The sequence below is a fragment of the Xenopus laevis genome, chromosome 1S (assembly GCF_017654675.1).
Source record: "Xenopus laevis strain J_2021 chromosome 1S, Xenopus_laevis_v10.1, whole genome shotgun sequence".
NCBI classification, from domain to species: Eukaryota; Metazoa; Chordata; class Amphibia; order Anura; family Pipidae; genus Xenopus; species Xenopus laevis.
Window position 1 is genome coordinate 184,551,563 of NC_054372.1, and position 21,447 is coordinate 184,573,009.

General features: G+C 39.8%; 1 protein-coding gene and 2 non-coding genes across 3 annotated transcripts; all 3 read left to right on the forward strand.

The window, feature by feature from the left end:
* Positions 1-6,022: 6,022 nt before the first annotated feature.
* rpl37.S (ribosomal protein L37 S homeolog) lies at positions 6,023-12,013 on the forward strand. Its single transcript, NM_001092508.1, is given in 4 exon segments — positions 6,023-6,040; positions 8,575-8,710; positions 10,640-10,724; positions 11,911-12,013. Coding segments are annotated over 4 exon segments (294 nt in total). The 5' UTR covers positions 6,023-6,037; the 3' UTR covers positions 11,981-12,013.
* On the forward strand, positions 8,426-8,502 carry LOC121399591. The gene has a single exon (XR_005965164.1). It is a non-coding gene; the product is annotated as a small nucleolar RNA SNORD72 (small nucleolar RNA).
* On the forward strand, positions 11,764-11,841 carry LOC121399590. The gene has a single exon (XR_005965163.1). It is a non-coding gene; the product is annotated as a small nucleolar RNA SNORD72 (small nucleolar RNA).
* Positions 12,014-21,447: the final 9,434 nt, after the last annotated feature.

The following is a 21,447-nucleotide window of genomic DNA, read 5'->3' on the forward strand; positions in this document are numbered from 1 at the left end:
GAGTCCCTACTTAAAAGTAACCCACTTAAAGAGCAGCTATCCAATGGAGTTCCAGGGGTTCTATTTAAACAGAACAAAAAAACTTTAAAAATTAAACTACAGTAGTTAAATATACAAAGCATTTGTTAAAATAACAGTTAATAAAAAATACTTATCATTTTGTGTTGAATTGTTTGCTTCAGTTGTTTCCAAAGCTTAAAGCCAGAGACAGTCCTCTCTGCTAAGCAATAAGCCCTAGCAATAACCCATTGGGCCAAATGAATTTGAATGATTGGGAGGGTAGATGGGCTAATTAACAACTTAGATCTATATTAACTGGCAATCATTAAACATTATCAATCATTCCATAACAATTTTTGGGTTTATAATGAGAATCAAGGTCAATGTACTACTGTATGTACCCGGAAAGCAGAAATGTAATAAACATCAATAAGTATTGAAATTTATCAAATTTACTGGTAAAAAAAACTGGTCTGGACTCCCAACGGCAATATTGATATTGATCATTATTAATCAAATCTATAGAAATAGTCTACTAAACAGAAGACCATCTGGATCATTTGCTAAAAATTCCATCAAAGCTCTAACCCTGCAGGATTCCCAGACTTTGATATATCTACCCTATAGAAAAAGTTCTATTCATTATACAGTGGAATCTCAATTTTACATCCCCTGATTTTAAGTTTTCCCTCATTTTACATTGTTGTTTTGTGGTCCCACCTATAAATTATGCATAATAAATTTCCCGGATTTTACATTTTCCTGGATTTTACACTGTTTTTTTCTGGTCCCCTGAAAATTAAATGGGAGTTCTACTGTATTTGCATACACTCATATGGCTACAGTTTTATATACAAAAAAATAATAAATGGGGACATAATATAGTTTATATGTAAAAATGAAAACAGGGACAAGCACAGCTTATTCTCTAAATTCAGTTCATTAAAAGTAACAGTCCTCTTATATAATAAAGGACAAGGATAATACTGCACAAAGTTCATCCCCAAGAGCTCCTATTAAAACAGCAATACCGTTACATTTAGTCCCAGGAAAGACAAACTGTACAGAGATTGCCAGGGAACTGTGAAGTTAGTGTATACGGTAGAGAGATGTTTCATTTCTAAAAAAGAATGACATCACAAGATATCCCTGATTTCACTAAATTACTTCTCTGCAATGAAAAGCAAGTACTGCTGTTCTTTGTATAATCTTTTGCTGTGGGATAAGTCAACACATATAAAGAATAGTAATAATAATGCATGGCTGACACATTACATATAAATGTATGTACTGAAAATAAACTGAAATAAAATGTCAAAAGCAATAAATTGTTTAAAGCAAGTTAGTGTAGAACGGCAGCTCCATCTGCTGGTTGCAATATACTGCAAACAGCTGGTAACAGAATCATTCATACTGACAGATATATATATAAACAGTACATATTTTTAGGAGGAAAAATTATCTCTGAGAGGAATATTTACAGTTAATAAACAGCATGATAAATTAAATAAAGTTAGAAGCAGAAAAAAATTCCAACCGACTGTTGGTTGAGCATGTGTGCTATTTAGAATCGTTCAGAGGATTGATGGGACATTGTCAGAGATGTTATGGCGGTGCTCAAGGCATAGTAGCCTTGTCTCTACGGTAAACCATCACATTTACTAAAACAGGGGTCCCCAACCTTTTTAACCCATGAGCCACATTCCATTCCAAAAAAGTGCCTCCAAGCCAAGAATTCAAAAATAAGCACCTGCTTTGAGGCCACTGCGAGCAACATCAAATGGGTGTTGCTTGCAAGCTACTGGTTGGGGAACACTGCACAAAAGGGTGCCTATTTAACACAATGGAACCCCCCCGTGAATTTGACTTTTTTTGCTTTTTATTTATTTTAGCAATTTTTCTAGCAATCTGTGCTCTTTCACTTTAGGGGCATTTCCTGGGGGGCATATATATATAGTGAATAAAGTACCCCCTCTTGTAAAATATAAGGATATTATAAGTTACCGAGGAGTTTCATGACCATATAAAAACACGAGGCCGAAGGCCGAGTGTTTTTATACAGGTCATGGAACTCCGAGGTAACTTCTAATATCCTCATATTTTACAACTGGGGGTACTTTATTTATTATAATACACAAATTTTAGTGAGTCATGTGACAGAAATGACATCACTACTCACCGTTTATAACTGATGACATCACTACTCACCGTTTATAAGAATATAATTTACACGATATTCATGGCTTTTGTGTATTATATATATATATATATATATATAATAATGCACATGTTCCGCACTCCGAAAAACAAAGGCTCAACCTGGGTGCCAATAAAAATGGATACAAATGCAGGGTGGCAGCACTCCAAGGATTTTGCAACAAGATAAGGTGTCAAATAAAGCAGGTTTATTAAATCTGACACTTCAGTTCCGTACAGGAACTTTCTTCAGGCAAAAACAGAACACAGTGCACAGTGAGGTGTTTAAATCTGCAAAATGGCGCCAATCAACGTTACTAGGCAACCAGTGCACAACATTGACAACCCCCAGCCCCAGGGAGTGTAGGATAAGAGTGTATCGTGGGGAATAAGCAGTCTTGTAACCAAGGCCTCCTCACCAATTATTAACTAACAGTGCTTAGGAAATGTAGAAGCATAATATCAAAAAACATGGAGCAAGGGGGAGTGTCTACCGCTCCGTCCATGGTCCTGTAGAGGTGGGTGTTGTGCAGTGCGACTAAGGCTTCCGCGGGGCGGAGCGGAATGACGCTCCAATAAGGCACATCCCTCAGTAACCTGGTCCATTGCCCATAGCAATGCACAGCAGCATCTTGCGGCCTTAAAGTTTGGGACACCGTAGCGCAGCGGCAGAGTCGCATATACTGCGGAAGCTCGCGCATTGCTACATTTAGTCCGACTGTTGAGCCAGGGGTAGTTTGTGCCACATATAAGCGTTTACATGTCCCCACTTGCCGCACCACCTCGCCCACTTACCCACATACCAGGACCAGCGAACAGCTCCATTGTAAGGGGGCAGCCCTTTCGCTAGGTTCCATAGCCAACTGTTATCCTATAGGGCATAGGTAAAAGCTATGCCCAATCATAAAATCGTGAGTCATTGGTCTTGAAAGTGGGTTAAAAGCAACAATGTTGCAGATGGTACTGTGACAAATGTCAATACAGAAAAGACATAGTTATAATAATAACAAAGTAGCCAAGGCGAAATCACAAAACAGAGAAGACAATATATGACAATATTTAAATAAAACACCCCAATGGTAATAGTTCATTGAGTCCACGGGGGGCCACGGTATCCAGTTTATGGATCCACCTGGACTCCCTCCAGAGTAGTGCTTGGTCTCTGTTGCCTCCCCTGGCCAGGGGGGGGGTTGGTGGTCAATCGCCATGCACCTGAAAGTTGGAAGTGAATGTCCTTTTAATAAAAAGTGTTTGGCTACAGGTTGTAAAGCTTTACCTTCTTTTAATGCTTTACTTATGACCGAACGATGGTTACCAATCCTCTCCTTCAATGTTGTGCACGTTTTTCCAACATAGTACATGCCACATGGGCAAGTGATGATATAGACAATGTAGGTGGAACAGCAGCCCAATATATGCAAAATGTTGAATCTTTTGCCAGTGTGTGGGTGGGGAAAATCTGGCCCAGTTAATAAACACCGGCATGTAACACAATCAGGGCATTTATAACATCCCTTCTTCCTCTGTGATGTTAGCCAGTCAGTCTCTGTGTTGGAGACCCCCTTGAAATCAGTCCTAACCAGAAGGTCTCTCAAGTTATTGCCCCTTCTAAAGCCCAACACTGGTTTCTTGGCAGCATGTAAGCTCAAAGAGTCATCCATGCTCAGCATAGGCCAGTATTTGTTAATGCTTGCTGATAAGTGACGAGATACAGATGAAAAAGTGGTGGTAAAAATCAGGGGGTTACTGGACTTCTCTATGTCCTTTGGTGTCATGCAGAGGAAATTACTTTGAGTATGCTGTAATGCCCTGGCCAATTGTTCACACAAAGATTCATGGGAGTATCCTCTGTTTAAAAATCTGTCAAACATCTCACGAAGTTGTATTTCAGCCGTCATCCTATTACTGTTGTTACATATTACTCTCATTGTGAGTATGGAATTCAACGAATAGTGGTCGGGGGATGATGGCTTGCTGCGTGCAGGTTTTCTGAAAAGTCTAGTACCCACCCCCGATCCTTCCAAAAAAAATGTTAAGGTCAAGGAAGTCAATATCCATTTGGCTGTGATTCAGGGTGAGTTTGATTGGACTGCCTATTGAATTAAATTCCTGATGGAATGACAGAAGAGCTTCCTCCGTGTCTGTCCATATCAGGAAGAGATCGTCAATGTAGCGAATGTAGGTAAGTATCGAATGCCCCAGACGTGGAAGTATGTTGATAGTCTCAAATTCCAGCACATAGATGTTGGCATACGAAGGTGCCAGAGCACTTCCCATTGTCGTGCCCGACGTTTGGAGATAAAATGAATGTTCAAACCTAAAGAAATTCCTGGATAATGTAAGTTCAAGCAGGTGAAGCAGGAACTCAGTGGGTACATCGCTGGGAGGTATGGTCTGAAGAGCTTTGCGACAGGCTTGGGATCCCCTGGTCATGCTGGATCACAGTATACAGGCTTTTGACATCCATCGTGCCCAAAATATTGTTTGGAGGAATGGGTGGCAGTTCTTTCAGTCTCCTGATCACATGGCCCGGAATCTTGTGTATATGAAGTCATGGCATGTACAAGGGGCTGCAGATACTTGTCTACATAGGTGGAAATGGACTGATATAAGGAACCTACCGCTGATATGATTGGTCTTCCGGGAGGAGCCGACAGAGACTTATGGACTTTAGGCAAAGTATATATGATGGGCGTCCTAGGGTATTGTGTAAAAAAAAATTAAAGGTATTGGTGTCCAGCCATCCAGCATTTTTGGCCATCATCAAAAAGTCATTTTATATATATATATATATATATATATATATATATATATATATATATATATATATATATATATATATATATAATAGGCAAAAGCCATGAATTTCATGTAAATGATATCCTTATAAACGGTGAGTTCTGATGTCATCAGTTATAAACAGTGAATTCTGTGATGTCATTTCTGTCACATGACTCACTGAAACTTGTGTAATTAATAAATAAAGTACCCCTAGTTGCAAAATATGAGGATATTAGAAGTTACCTCGGAGTTCCGGCCTCGTGTTTTTATATGGTCATGAAACTCCTCAGTAACTTATAATATCCTTATATTTTACAAGAAGGGGTACTTTATTCACTATATAATACAAAAAAGCCGTGAATATCCTGTAAATTATATCCTTATAAACAGTGAGTTCTGATGTCATCAGTTATAAACGGTGAGTTCTGATGTCATTTCTGTCACATGACTCACTGAAACTTGTGTATTATAATAAATAAAGTACCCCCAGTCGCAAAATATGAGGATATTATAAGTTACCTCGGAGTTCCATTACCTGTTTTTATATAATAATATCCTTATATTTTACAAGAGGGGGTATTTTATTCACTATATAAAACACAGCCCAGAGCAAACGTCATAAGATTATAAAAGAAATGTGGAAGACTGCCCTAGATCATGTTCTGACTTGTGTGTTTTTCCCACTGTATAACTTATACAATACTGAAGTTATATTACTACACTTCTCTAGGAAAAGTCTTTTGCCATTCAACCATCTCTAGAAACATCAACATTTTCCTGGTTGTTAATTTCTATTCGCATCTTCACGTTCTATTTATTTGTGAAAAGTATAACTTCCAGCATTGTACACATTTATACTTTATATGTTAATAAGTACAAAACATTGTCCGTCCATTGTAATAACAATGCAGTTTTCTTTCAAGCAAAATGGCAAATGCCTTCACTAAACATGGCGCGGAGGACTTCTCGCAGGTCCTGTGCATTCCCGGAAGCGAGGCATGCTGATATAGCGGAAGTTCTTACCTAGTTCCGGTCTCTAGCCTCTGGGCCGCCGGGAAAGATGGTGAGTGTGTGGATTTTTCGTCTTGATGAATCCGTTGGCATCTATCGAAATCCGTCGGCCTTGTGCTTAGCGTTGTTGGTTATTGGTACCAGGACGGTTGGCGGGTTTATCCAGCCCAGTATGTTTCGGATGCGGCGGCTATTGAGCGATTTCTAAGTGTAAATACGGAGAGTGAGGGACTGGATGACTCGGGACTGAGGGAAATGGAGAATGGCTGCGGGATTTATCCTGCTCTTCTGTGGATGCCGAGTAAAGATGTTGAGAAGCGATTTGCTTGTACTCTAGCTCTGCGTAGGTCTTTCTTCTACCCCCAGTAAATTATTCTGTTATTTGTAAATGTAATTGCCATGGAAAACAGTGTCTGGCTGCTTTCTGCACTGCTGGTTCTGACTTTGAATAGATGTACCTTAAAGGGGTGGTTCACCTTTAACTTAACTTTTAGTATGTTATAAAATGGCCAATCCTAACCAAATTTTCAATTGGTCTTCATTTATTTCTATAATTTTTCTTATTTGCTTTCTTTTGATTCTCTCCAGCTTTCAAATGGGGGTCACTGACCCCATTGAAAAGCAAATGCTCTGCAAGGCTAAATATTGATAGTTATTACTAATTATTACTCCTCTTTCTATTCAGTCCTCTCCTATTCATATTCCAGTCTGTTATTCAAATCAATGCATGGTTGCTAGGGTTTGGATCCTAGCAACCAGCTGAATCTGCAAACAGGAGAGCTGCTGAATAAAAAGCTAAACTCCAAAAACCACAAATAAAAAATGAAAACCAATTGCCAATTGTCTCAGAATATCTCTCTTTACATCATACTAATGTTTCGTTCAAAGGTGAACTTTAAAGGGGTGGTTTGCCTTCAAACAAATAGTTTTCAGATTGATCACCAGAAATGGCTTTTTCCAATTACTTTCTATTTTATATGTCCTTGTTTTTCTAATAAAGTTTAAAGTGTCACACTGTAAACTGTTCTAAATTGATACATTTAGTTGATATATTTCTTATCTTTGTCCCTGCTGAGCAGAAACCCTAGATTTTATTAGAGGCAACTGTTAGAATTGATACAATAGTTGCTAATACTCCAGAGATACTGCTGAGAAATGTATCAACTAAATGTATCAACTAAATATTGCAAAATTGTAAGTTTAGAGTCTGCACCTGAATTACTGAGCTGCCAGACTTAAAGGGGTTGTTCCTCTTTAAGTTTAGTATGTTATAAAATGGTCAATTCTAAGCAGCTTTTCAATTGGTCTTCACTATTTAGTTTTTTTTATATTTGCCGCCTTCTGACTTTCAAATGGGGGTCACTGACCCCATCTAAAAATAAAGGCTCTGTAAGGCAAGGCTACATATTTATTGTTCCTACTTTCTATTACACATCTTTTTATTCTGCCCCGCTCCTATTCATATTCCAATCAATGCATGGTTACTAGGGGAATTTGGACCCTGGCAACCAGATTGCTGACATTAAAAACTGGAGAGCTGCTGAATAAAAAGCGAAATAACTCAAACAGCAAATGATAAAAAAAAAATGAAAACCAATTGCAAATTGTCTCAGAATATCACTCTTTACATTAAACTAAAAGTTAATACAAAGGTGAACAACCCCTGTAAACACCAGAGATGGGGAAATTTAGATTTTGGTAAAACCAGTAAAAAATAATGGAAAGTAATTGGAAAAAAAGGCTTTTTTTCTGGGGAATCTGAAAATAACTTAATTGAAAAAGTGTTTGGATGGTGAACTACCCCTTTAAGCAGGATGAGGGTTTTACCATAAGGCAGGGGTCCCCAAACTTATTTATCTGTGAGCAACATTCAGATGTGAAGAGTTGGGGGAACAACACAAGCAGGAAAAAATATTCCTGGGTGGTGCAAAATAAGGGCTGTTATTGGTCCTTTGGTAGCCTATCAGCCTACAAGAAAGTCAGTTTGGCAGTCCAGCTGTTTTTTGTGCAACTAAAACTTTCCTTCAAACTAGGAATGGAAAAATAAGCAGCTGCTTTCAGGCCACTGGTTGGCTACTGGTTAGGGGGTCACTGCCATAAAGGAACAAGGTGGTTAAATATGACTTGCTGGTCTGACTGCTGAGCATGGGATGTGGTTAGGGCTTGGTACCGGCTAAGAGTCACTCACAGGTTTGTGTTTGGTTCTCAAGTCAGAAAGGCTCTTCCCATTGATGTGTATTACTAGCTGGAGATGCATGAATTCCAGAAACCCCCTGATTGGCTGTTTCGGGTTTACATTACAGAACAGAGGATCAGATTTTGTAGCATCCCAACCGATCTCGTGCAAATGTCTGATTAGATTTTGCGAGACCAAGAATTATTTGAGCAAAGTCTTGTGCTGTTCAGCTGTAACATTCAGAGAGTAAAACTGCTTTTGCATTTATCAATGATGTTTGATATAAATGTCTGAACATATGACACTTAGTGATTTCAGTTTTGCAACTGAGATAAATGCAAATGAACGTGAGAAATGGAGCATGTGATATTTATCTCTATTCTAAGATTGTTCCTTTATTTTCTAAATAGACGAAGGGAACCTCGTCATTCGGAAAGCGCCGCAATAAGACGCACACGCTGTGCCGTCGCTGCGGGTCAAAGGCCTACCATCTGCAAAAGTCCACCTGTGGCAAGTGTGCCTACCCAGCTAAGCGCAAGAGAAAGTGTGAGTATGGAGCGAGTAGTCCTCGATAACACTTAAAGGTACAGTAACATCAAAAAATGAAAGTGTTTTAAAGTAAACATTATTATACAGTGTTGCCCTGCACTAGTAAAACTGGTGTGTTTGCTTCAGAAACCCTACTATAGTTTATATAAACAAGCTGCTGTGTAGCCATGGGGCAGCCATTCAAGCACAGGATACACAGTAGATAACAGATAAGTACTACTATAGTTTATATAAACAAGCTGCTGTGTAGCCATGGGGGCAGCCATTCAAGCACAGGATACACAGTAGATAACAGATAAGTACTACTATAGTTTATATAAACAAGCTGCTGTGTAGCCATGGGGGCAGCCATTCAAGCACAGGATACACAGTAGATAACAGATTAGTACTACTATAGTTTATATAAACAAGCTGTTGTGTAACCATGGGGGCAGCCATTCAAAGGAGAAAAGGCTCAGGTTACACAGCAGATAAGCTCTGTAGAACATAATGGTGTTTTCTGTTATGAACTATTTAAGCTGTGCCATATAGACTTTCTTCAATTTCAGCCATTACTACACAACGGCTTGTTTATATAAACTACAGTATTGTTTCTGAAGCAAACACATCAGTTTTACCAGTGCAGGGCAACAGTGCATTATATTTTTATTACTTTAAAACACTTTTATTTTGTCGTGTTTGTTCCTTTAATGTATATATCTTTGGAAAAGCAGCTGTCGGCAGTCATATCCTACATTGAAAGTACGTAAATATTTTTGCTTTTGTGGTTTTTACACAATTTATGCACTTTCCATGTAGAAAATACACAATATTGGACACATACAGCTATTTATCTTTTAATCTGGCAGTCACCTTTACATGAACTCTTATTATGATCGTGATTCGGAGACAATTTACAGTTGGTCTTTATTTTTTTGTCGCTTTGAATTTTGTGCAGCAGCTCTCCATTTGGAATTTTAGCAGCTATCTGGTTGTAAGGGTTTAATTTTTAGGGGGTAATTCCCAACCCAGAATTACCTTAATTTGTCATTAATTATTCTTGACAAAATCAGTGCAGCAAAAAAGTTGTCCATTAGAATTGAACATGTTCCAGTTGTTAAAGGGTGCTCATAAAAGGAAAATCCAGAGGCAATGCACTCTGCATTAAACACACAAAGCAATCAGTTAGTCCTGTGTGCCTTTCGATTTTCCTTTTACGAGCATCATATGTGAGGTGGCCGAACCTCTACCTCAGCGCACCAGGTATCTGACTTTATTTTACTTAGGGGGTTTGAGTGCCGACTTTCTTCCAGTTGTTAAAGGGACCATCTGCCATTAACTTCTACATGAGTTCGATAGGTTTTAGCTGGATATTTTTGGATTCAGATTAACACTATAATCTCAACTTTTTTTCTCCTCTAAAAATTTATAATTTTTGCCCTTTAAGGTCTTTGGGGCGACTAGCCTCCCCAAATTGCTTCCCCCTGTCTTCCGCCTGCTAGAATGAAAAACGCCTGATGCATGGTACTTGCGGGGCGACAAAATCTCCCCAAATCTCAGTGTAACATTACCCTAAAACTAGAAAAATTGGAGGCTTCATAAATTGGCCCCTAAGTGTAGCAACCAGGCTATTGGTTTGAATGTGAGATGGGAGGATGAATAGACATATAGTAAAAGGAATTTCGGTAAAATTGTAGGTTTTAGTCTGCAAGGGTCAGTGACCCTTAAAGGGGTGGTTCACCTTCAAGTTAACTTTTAGTATGTTCTAGAATGGCCAATTCTAAGCAACTTTTCAATTGGTCTTCATTATTTTTGATGCTGAATAAAAAACTAAAAAAATAGGATATTCTATGACATAATGGTTCACTTATATGTGAACTTGGCCGTAATCTTTTCATGATGTTTGTCTGTGTTGCAAAGGATTTACCCAGGACTTTTGATTCTTAGATAACTGGAGTGCCAAGGCCAAGAGGCGCAACACCACCGGAACAGGCCGTATGAGGCATCTTAAGGTTGTCTACCGCAGATTCAAGTAAGTCGAGATACTTGCATGACTTTTGCATTCTAATAATTTAAAAATGTCTATATTAAATGGGAATGAAATGTGATCCAAACAAAAAGAGGATTATTTCACCCATTAGTTGTTGGGATAAGAGGGGAGTTTAGTTTTCACTAGGGCTGCATGCACAGTGGTTCTGTTTCACATTAGACTTGCCTTTCCAGCTGCAGGAAATCTTATGCACAGAATCTTGTGTTGTTGTTAATCTGTGCTCTAAGGTTACAACTATGCAAACGATTTGCAGGCATTTTCGGCGGATCCGACGCGATGCGCTTAAACGCAGGCATCAAGTCGGATGCCACGGAAAACAAGGTAAGCAACAGGAACGTGGGATGTTGTTGCAGCTCTCGTCCGACACGGCTGATGCTGCGTCTGCATCCGACAGTCGTTTCAGATGAACTCTGCGACACCATCTGACGTTCCTGTTGCTTACCTTGTTTTTCCGTCGCATCCGACTTGATGCCTGCGTTTTGGTGCATCGCGTTGGATCCGCCTAAAACGCCTGCAAATCATTGGGCAGTTGTACCCGAATATAAGAATCAAACCACAAACAAGTTCTAGTCACCTCTCCAGCTAAAACTCCAGTTCCAGCAAGCATGCAATGCATTATGGCAAATGGAATTTCGGCTAAAGGGGATTATTAGCAAGTTGCTTAGAATTATTTTCATTTTGCAAATTTATTTTCATTATCTGGGTAGAATTTGACTTTAGATGGGATTTTATAGTACAATATGGTGGCGCAACTTAAAGCTGTGTAAGGGCTCTTTCACACAGACGTTTTTAACTGCGCCTCCGTTCAGCTGCAGGGGAGCGCAGGAGTAAACGCACTGGAGTAAACCTGCGTTTGGCGCTTACATGCGCCTGTGTGAGCACAGCCCCCTTTACAATAATGGAGCGCTGGTAAAAACGCTGTGTAAGGGCACTAAAGCTGCGTATTTGCATGTATCTGCCAAACTGTTGCAGAAGTACACACCATAGGACTGTAGTCATTCAAGAGGTGTGTGTGTAATTAAGCTTATCTGTGATGTTTTAAAAAAATGTCTGAACTTATGAGTCAATTTGTGATTCCAATTTCTAACTGAGATGAGCATCAATATCACAAAAAAATGTACTTGATTGATGGCCTTATTTGACACTCTGCCTTGTCTGTTTTCTGCAGGAATGGATTCCGTGAAGGCACAACACCCAAACCCAAGAGAGCCGCAGTTGCAGCTTCCAGTTCCTCCTAAATCAAATTGCTAAAATAAATTTGGTTAAAAAAATTAGATTTGTTTGTTTTCACTAATATCACCTAATATGACCATCTGCTACTGAAGACACACAGATTGGCTGAATGGGACCGCAACAAAAATATGTCAATTGCAGGAAAACATAAATATGGGGACATAAAAGTGAAGTTCCTAAACAAAAGTTTTGCCAACCTCACTGTCACTTCTAAGCTGTTCCATTTGAAATTTTACTACTAACAGACTGAAGCACAAATATGGCAGCCCCCCCTGTGGAGGAACTTGGGGAATTGGGTAAGCAGTGTAAAAGCATCGGGCAAACGGCTTTATTTTTGGTGTTACAGGGCATCATTGCAGGTAACGGTTGTGCTCTGCTTCATGAATATCTAACTTTGGGCTGCCGGACACAAGAAACAGTACAACAGTCCTATACCCTGGTTTTAAAATGAAATTGATCACAATCGTTTATTGCTCTATTGCTGTATGCCGGGGTTTCCCACATGCGGTGGTATGTTGCAGACCTTCTTTTTCTCTAATACAAACAAAAAGACACATTGTTGGTGTGATGGTGCCATTCATTTTCCTCCAGCCCTATACTGAAACAATACGTTTCACGTTTAAGTGTATAACTAAAAATGCTTGGTGTCAGCAGTGGGCTGTCTGTGTTGCAGAATGATGATGAATTGCAACTCCCAGGATTGCACTAAAGGAGATATGGAAAGAGGTCCTCCAGCCTGCATGTTTTGGAGGGTCTTAACTGTTACTCCTTGAGCAGAATCTCACCAGGCTGCATTTATCAGATGGACTATCACTCTCCCCACTGTATTGGTTATAGAAGCTTTGCACCTCCAGATACACGTGTTACAAAAGGACAGCAAATTGGTTAAGCCTGAAGCCTCCAATTTTACACTTAAGGGTCAGTCCACACAAGCAGATTCAGGGAGATTTAGTAGCCTTTTTCTGGGCGACAATCTCCCAGAACTGCCTTTGCGTGTCTTCCCGTCCGCTAAAATGAAAAGTCGCCTGCGTTAAAGCACAAACGGCACTTCGTTTTCCGAAGTCGCCCTAAGTTTCCTCGTGAGGCAATCTCCCCGAATCTGCTCATGTGGACTGACCCTAAAATGGCAACTGGAAAAGCCCTATAAATGTAGCACAACACATGAAGCCCCGTCTTCCTAGGCCTTGGAGTTATCCTAGGATCTGCCTTGTCTTTCACTCCTCATATTCAGTCACTTATTAAATCACATAAACGTAAGGAACATGTCCAAAATAAGATCATTTATCACCTAAGGTGCTGCCAAAATTCTTAATCACTCTTTCATCATATCATGTCTAGACTACTGTAACTCTATTAATTTGCCTTCCCCGACAGAGACAACTCTCCAGTCCATACTAAACACTGCCTCCAGGCTTATACACCTCTGCAACTGCTCCTCCTCTGCCATGCCACTTTGCCAATCCCTACACTGGCTCCACTAACTTACAGAATAATATTCAAACTCATGACCCCGATATTCAAAGCACTTCTTTACTCCGGTCCACCCTACATCTCTGAAATCTCTAGATGCTCACCCAACCACTTACTATGCTCCAGCTCTTCTCTCATTACTTCCTCACATGCTCAGATTCAAGACTTTGCAAGGGCTGCACCCCTTCTCTTGAATTCTCTCCCACGGTCTGTCCGACTTTCTCCCAACCTTTCTGCTTGCAAAGATCTCTTAAAACACACTTCTTTAGAGAAGCCTACCCTCACTCTGTTTAGCTACCACGTGATACCATATGCTACATCTCACCTGTTTATTTCAGATCTTGCCCACTCCCACCCCTTTTTTCTCATTCCCTTCCCCTTTAGATTGCAAGCTCTTTTGCACAGAGCTTTCCTCGTCTTTAGTACCGGTATTGGTCGTGATGTATGTAACTATGTTCTATGTATGTGATTTCTTTGTATAAACACATTTATCTTACAGCGCTGCACAATAGGTCGGTGCTCTAAAAATACATATTATTAATAGAAATAGTTTCCTGATAAAGTTTTTCTTTATCCTGGATAAAATCTGGTTGTCTGCTTTGTAACTCAAGAAAAGATTTAGCATTAAGTATGCAGCTCCGTTAAATTACTAGTGTAGTTAAAATACTGTATTATTGGGACCCAAACGTTAAGAATTTCATGTCTAATGGGTTCTGTACCTATCCGTAATACTTGGATGGAAGCCTGCCCCATGAATTCGATTGGATATATTATTCAGTTATTTAGATCCAGTCCAAGCAGATATTCATCAGAAATGAAGGGGCCCTCAGAGCTCCATGGATAGTGGGCCCTGCCAATTAGTATGGTAAGACATGTCCCTAATTTGCCCCACTCATAGTCCATTCAGCCCATATCTCGCCTGTTGTTAATTAAGCCCTACCTCTTTGTGGTCCACGATTTTGGACAGTCACATCTTATGATTGCCCAGTGAAATAGGGCCCCTGATTGAACTACCATCTCTCATTCCTAATGCTGGCATTGGATCCAAGGGATATTTTGCCTCATTTTTTGCCCAACTTTCCAAGAAGGTTGCAGAGCTGACTGCAAGGGTTCCACATTTCTATGGGTTTTCTTTAATACACAAATAAGAGCATTTTGCGCCATGCCAGTGGCCAACTACCTGGGCCGGATTTCCTCAAATGCTCCAAGGCTGCGTGGTCCTAGCGCCAGCCTGCAAAATCAACCAGAAATTTAGTGGGTAATGGTGGTGCCCAGTGTGCTCTAACTGAACACAACATAAACTCTCAAGAACTGACACTGGCTTAAAATGGATGACATTTAGTATGTTAAAAAATGCTCTATTCTAAGCAACTTGTCAATTGGTGTTGATTAATTTTTTATATTTTTTTTACTTATTTGCCTTCTTCTGGGGGTTACTGTCCCCATCTAAAAAACAAATGCTCTGTAAGGCTACAAGTGTATTACTACTCATCTTATTATTCAGGCTTTCCTATTCATTAGTGATGCCAATTTACCTCAAAATTAGCGAAGTGGCGAAAATTTTGCGAAATGCATTGAAGTCAATGGACATCAAAATAATTTTGACGCGAGTGACAATTTTTATACGCGGCTATTTTGTCCAAATGCATTAAAGTCAATGGGCGTCTGAATAATTTTGACACGCGACAATTTTATATGTGCGACTATTCTGAAGCATGACATTTTTTTTAGTTGCGGCGCAGTTTCGTGAATTTATTCGCTAGCGGCGAAACGTGGAAATTCACCAAGAAATTATTCGCCCATCACTACTATTCATATTCCAGTCTCTTATTCAAAACAATGCATAGTTGCTTGGGGAATTTGAACCCTAGCAACCAGATTGCTGAAATTGCAAACTGGAGACCTGCCCTTTAGCAGTAAAGATCTGTGTCTCCAAAGATGCCCCAGTAGCTCCCCATCTTCTTTTCTGCTGATTCACTGCACATGCTCTGTGCTGCTGTCACTTACTGAGCTTAGGGACCCACTCACAATATACTGTACACATAGAATAGAAATGTCACCCTATAATAGTAAATAATTCAGATTATTGGTAGATGGAATGATTTTTTGTTGATTCACTGCACATGCTCTGTGCTCAGAGCTTAGGGACTGATGTACAAGATACTGAATATAAATATAAAATAAATGTCACAATATAGGGGAGATTAGTAATTAATTCAGATTATTGGTACATCAGCTTAGGGAAGGTCCCCATAGGCTTGGCTAACTTTTTTTGATCGAAGGATAATCCTTCGATCGTTGGATTTAAATCTTCGAATCGTTCGATTCGAAGGATTTAATCGTTCGATCGAAGGAATAATCCTTCGATCGTACTATCTGCGCTAAATCCTTCGACTTCGATATTCGAAGTCGAAGGATTTTAGTTCCTAGTCGAATATCGAGGGTTAATTAACCCTCGATATTCGACCCATAGTGAATCGGCCCCCTAGAGTCAGGGCACACAGGCAGATTCAGGGAGATTAGTTTAGGTGACAAATATCCTTTTCTTCGGGGCGACTTATCTCCCCCCGAACTGCCTTCCCGCCAGCTTAAATGTAAATCGCCGACGGGATGGCACTCAGAGCGATTCGTTTTTATGGGGATAACTTATTGTTAGATTGTTAGGGACTTTTGTGCAATTTTTGTGTGTAGCAGCCAATTTACTGATGGTGAGGGAAAGTGGCAGCCGGTATGTTTTTTGCACTCTGCAATGTAATTGTATTTTATTTCTCCCAGGTTGTTCCTGTTCTAATTTACAGATATAATGGTTTTGGCTCTAAACAATATAGATGGCGTGCATTGTGACCAAATGATCCCCTTCTTTTTTTGGTTTTCCTACTGTTCACCCTGACCCAGCGTCAGTGACTATGGCAGTTTTAGGGAAAACCAAGACTGATATTTAAAAGAGTTACCCAAACAAAGCACGAGAAAATTCAATTTTATGAAATCAATAATCAATTGGGGGGACATCCATTCGAAGCATTTTTTTCAGGGTCCCATAAGGAACATCAATCTTGACATATATTTTAGAGCTATAACGGGAATTGAAAAACACACACAAAAGGCAGTTATGGACTACAGAGCATTATAGCAGTCAGTGTGGGGCTGCCGTACATGTCATATTATAGCACACTATGGGGCCCATTTACTTAGTTCGAGTGAAGGAATAGAGGAAAAAAGTTCGAATTTCGAATGGTCAAATATGGCTACTTCGACCATCGAATGAGCTACTTCGACCTTCAACTTCGAATCGAACGATTCGAACTAAAAATCGTTTGACTATTCGACCATTAGATAGTCGAAGTACTGTCTCTTTTAAAATTTCTTCGACCCCCTAGTTCGCCATCTAAAACCTACCGAGGCCAATGTTAGCCTATGGGGAAGGTCCCCATAGGCTTCCTAACAATTTCCTGATCGAAGGAATATCCTTAGATCGATGGATTAAAATCCTTTGAATCGTTCGATTCAAAGGATTTAATCGTTCGATCGAACGATTATTCCTTCGATCGTTCGTTCATAGGAATAGCGCAAAATCCTTTGACTTCGATATTCGAAGGATTTTACTTCGACCCTAGGTAAATGTGCCCCTATGACACAGCCCCTTTTCTTTTCATGTTTAGCAGGGGAAGCTGGTGATCAGCACTCTACAGGCAACACTATTACATTTCCCAGCATTCATCAGTTGGCCACTGAGAATTATACTTGGTACAGACCAGCACAGAAGGCTTGCATGATGATGTTCAGCTCGGAACAGGGTACTGATGTGTGTCTGTTGTGTTTTAATAATAAGGACACTGATTTATGTGCAAAATGCTGTGATAAATTACTAATATATTGTACAGATACTACAGAAACTCACTTGTTTTTACTTAAAGGGGTTGTTCGCCTTTGAGATAACTTTTAGTATGATGTAGAGAGGGATATTCTGAGACAATTTGCAATTGGTTTTCATTTTTTATTACTTGTGTTTTTTTGCGTTATTTAGCTTTTTATTCAGCAGCTCTTCAATTTGCATCGTAAGCAATCTGATAACTAGGGTTCAAATTCCCCTAGCAACCATGCACTGGTATTTGAATAAGAGACTGGAATATGAATAGGAGAGGATCTGAATAGAAGGATAAGGAATAAAAAGTAACAATAACAATACATTTGTAGACTTATAGAGCATTTGTTTTTTGGAAGGGAGTCAGTGACGCCCATTTGAAAGCTGCAAAGAGTCAGAAGAAAAAGGCAAATAACTATAAAACTGTAAAAAATTTAAAAGTTGCTTAGAATTGGCCATTCTATAACATAATAAATGTTACCTTAAAGGGCATGTAAAGTCTAAAATAGAATAAGGCTAGAAATGCTGTATTTTGTATACTAAATATAAACATGAACTTACTGCACCACAAGCCTAATCAAACAAATAATTTATGCTTTCAAAGTTGGCCACAGGGGGTCACCATCTTGTAACTTTGTTATACATCTTTGCAAGATGCTCAGTGTGGTCTGGGCTGCTTAGGGATCGTCATAAACAAAGATGCTTGAGTTCTGCATGGCTGGGAAGTAAGGTGGGGGCTCCCCCTGCTGTTCATAAGTATGATTGTTTCCCTGCTCAGCAGTTAGGGACCGTCAGACAATTCCTATCCACAGCAGTGACCTCTAGACACTGGTGATGCTCTGGCTAAGGGCCCAATAAATGATAGCGGGAATCACTCTGTACAGGGCCAACATCACAAATTATGGACCCTATAATTAGTAAGGATGTACCAAATCCAGTGGCAAACTACTGGGGGTCCGCACCCCCTCGTGGCCGCCACTAGTTTGCACGCTTGCGAATTCGCCTACATCCAGGCTCCGCACTGAGTTCTATTACTGACCAAATCCAGGATTGGGTTAGTGATTTAGCCACACCCAAGCCTTTTTTTCAGCAGGTTTCAGTCAAATCCAAGATCCTGGCAAATCCAATCCAAACCCTACAAAACGTAAAATTGGCACATGCATCTCAGATATATATATATATATATATATACCTGCCATGAGCACGCCAAGGGTTCGGATTTACTTTGCCATTCACCCAAATCCATTGGGGAGGATTTGGCCAGATCCATATTTAGGCTTTGCCAAGAAGTACATTGGGGCCCCTGATGAAAAAAATTATCCTCACCTACATCAGCGACTTAACCAAGCCCCTGATCTGCCCAGGCCACACCTAAATACAATTTAAAGGGATACTGTCATGGGAAAACATGTTTTTACAAAATGCATCAGTTAATAGTGCTGCTCAAGCAGACTTCTGTACTGAAATCCATTTCTACAAGGAGCAAACTGATCAAACCAAAGCATCTGTCCAGGAAACCTAATGCCACACGTAATGGGGGGCCCAGAAATATACAACTTGTTGGTGGCAAAAAAAAAAGTTGTTGTTGAGGGCATAGGCAGTCCCGAGCTTGGACAGATCAGGTTCCCACAACCCAAATATACCATCAAGGCAGAGGACTAAGAAACTGGACCCTCTAGAGTGGCAACTCTTAAGTATGGGGTCCCATGAGTTCTGGTTGAGGTCCTGGTCGAGTAGCCGGACAGGATTCCCAACTGCCAGGCATGAGCAGAGATGCCAGCCAGGGCCATGTCATCAGGGAGATAATGATCCACTCCTGGACTTTTTTAGGACCTTACGAAAGGGGCAGATTTTATTTATCAATTCAAATATTTTTTGCAACTAAACACACATATTTGAGTTATATTTTCAAAAACTCGTATGTACAGTATTTATTAAGCAAAAGAAAACTTGAAAATTCGAATGTAAATATTCGCCATCTAAAAGCTGGTGAGGTCACATAGAAGTCAATGGGAGTTGTCCTGGGCAAAGATCGAGTTTTGTGGTTGATTTGGGGGGTTTTATAGGAAAATTCGATACATAAATTTGATCGATTTAAGTTGAACTCGACATGAACTTGAGTTTTTTCCCCTGCGTTTTTCATTAAACTTTTTAACATTTGGATTTTTGCATAAAGAACCAAACATTCGAAATTTGAGTCTATCCGAGATAGAAAAACCCTCACGCAACTCACAAATTAGATTCTTGATAAATGTGCCATGCCTCCCAGCTGTCCTGTTTTTTGCGGGACAGTCCCGATTTTGACAGCTCAACCCACAGTCCCTAATTGTTACTGAAATGTCCCGATTTTCTCTTTGATCTCCTGCACTGAACAGCCAGAAAAAAATACAAAGTTTCTAAAACTCAATTGGCTTTTGGCAGCCCAGAATATGTGGCAGGTACACTTACATACTTTTGTAACAATTTAAGATAAGCAAGGAAACAATTGTAAAAACTTAAGATAAGCAGGTCTCTTGGGGAAACTGTGACTTGCAGCTTAAAGGGTAATTTAGCTTCATTAGCAAAACAGTAATAACACATAAAAACTGTTTGAACTTTCATAACCTGCCAGATTTTGTAAAATGAACACGGTAATTAGGGGATGTGGCCACAAATGGGCGTGGTCACAATTTTTTTTGCTGAGTAGAATGTGTGAAGAAAAATTCAGAAGTAAAAACACCAGGACTGGATCATTATTTATCTCCCTCATGACATGGAGTTAGTTGATGTCTCTAACTAGTAGGGCCATACATGAGTGTCTCTCTGTGCTTGGAATTCTGGACCCTGATAGCTGCCTGGAGGGGGTATTGGGCTATTATGATATAGGACCCAAGGATTTCTCATGGCTGTTCTGCATGTGCTACACATAGGATATTTCACACACTTATGCCTAATAGTTTTGCGTGCGCATGTATACGCAGGGTTGTAGGGTCTAATATTCAAAACCAGCCAAAGTCAGCTACAAAACCAGCCCAACACTAACCAAGAGGCACTTCAAAAGTAGCCCAAAAATAGCACATGTGCAGTGGAAAAAAAAAAGTCTAAAAAATGAATTTAAAGGCGACCTGTCACCCAAAAAAACTATTCAGAATCCTATTTTATCACATTAGTCAAGCAAAATGAACTTTAATTACACAATATAAATTATTTGAATCTTGTTTCCATCAGTCTGGGAATTCATAATTACAACATGCAGGCAGGAGCCATTTTGTGGTCACTGTTATTAAGACAAGCCTTGCATCATCTCAGAATCTTGTTTGTGCACCAGAATGGGGGACCCGATGTCCATCCCCCATGCCCTGGCTACACAATTAAACGGTAAAGAGAACGGGGGAATGTGGGGAGAGAAGTGACATCTAGGAAGTGCTGAATAGAAAGTGAAAGTAATGCCCATGGCATAGAGGAGTGGCAGACAATATTTGATTGACAGCTGAGATTTTTAAATGAGCTTACAACAGCTATGAATGCTTAAATAAAAAATAGAAATTGGATTTCATGTTTAATTTGAAAAGGACTTTTATTATACAGATTTTTGTGTCTGGGTGACAGGTCCACTTTAAATGAAAATACGTATTTTTAAAATTTTTCCATGAAGCAAAATGGGACAGATTCGCTCGTCGGCAGGGGGTATAGGGGCCCCATAAGGCCCTAATAGTTATACAATTTCTGTTAAAACAGGTCAAACCTCTGTATATTTTGGTGGCCAGCAGATTTTTGCCACAAAATTGAGGGAAGTCACCAGAAAATGCGAGAATGCAAAAGAAGAATAGGAGACTGAGTTACAGAGCCCAAAATCTGGTAACTCATGACTTCTAAGTCAGTCCTGTTGCATGCTGGGTATTGTAGTCTTACATTAAACTTGGCAGTTGGCTGGTCTCCAAAGTACAAACCAGCCAAAGGCTCCAAAAGTAGCCCAAATCCGTACCTTGGCTAGTTTGTACTTTCAAAACCCACCTGGACTTTAAATTAGTAGCCCAATTTGGCTGGAAAATCGCCAACCTGGCAACCCTGTGTATACGCCTATATCTTTTCTTTCTCATTAACACCTATCCAAATAACCCGGCCATGACTTCCTCCACCAGGGTTGTCAGGTTAATTTTC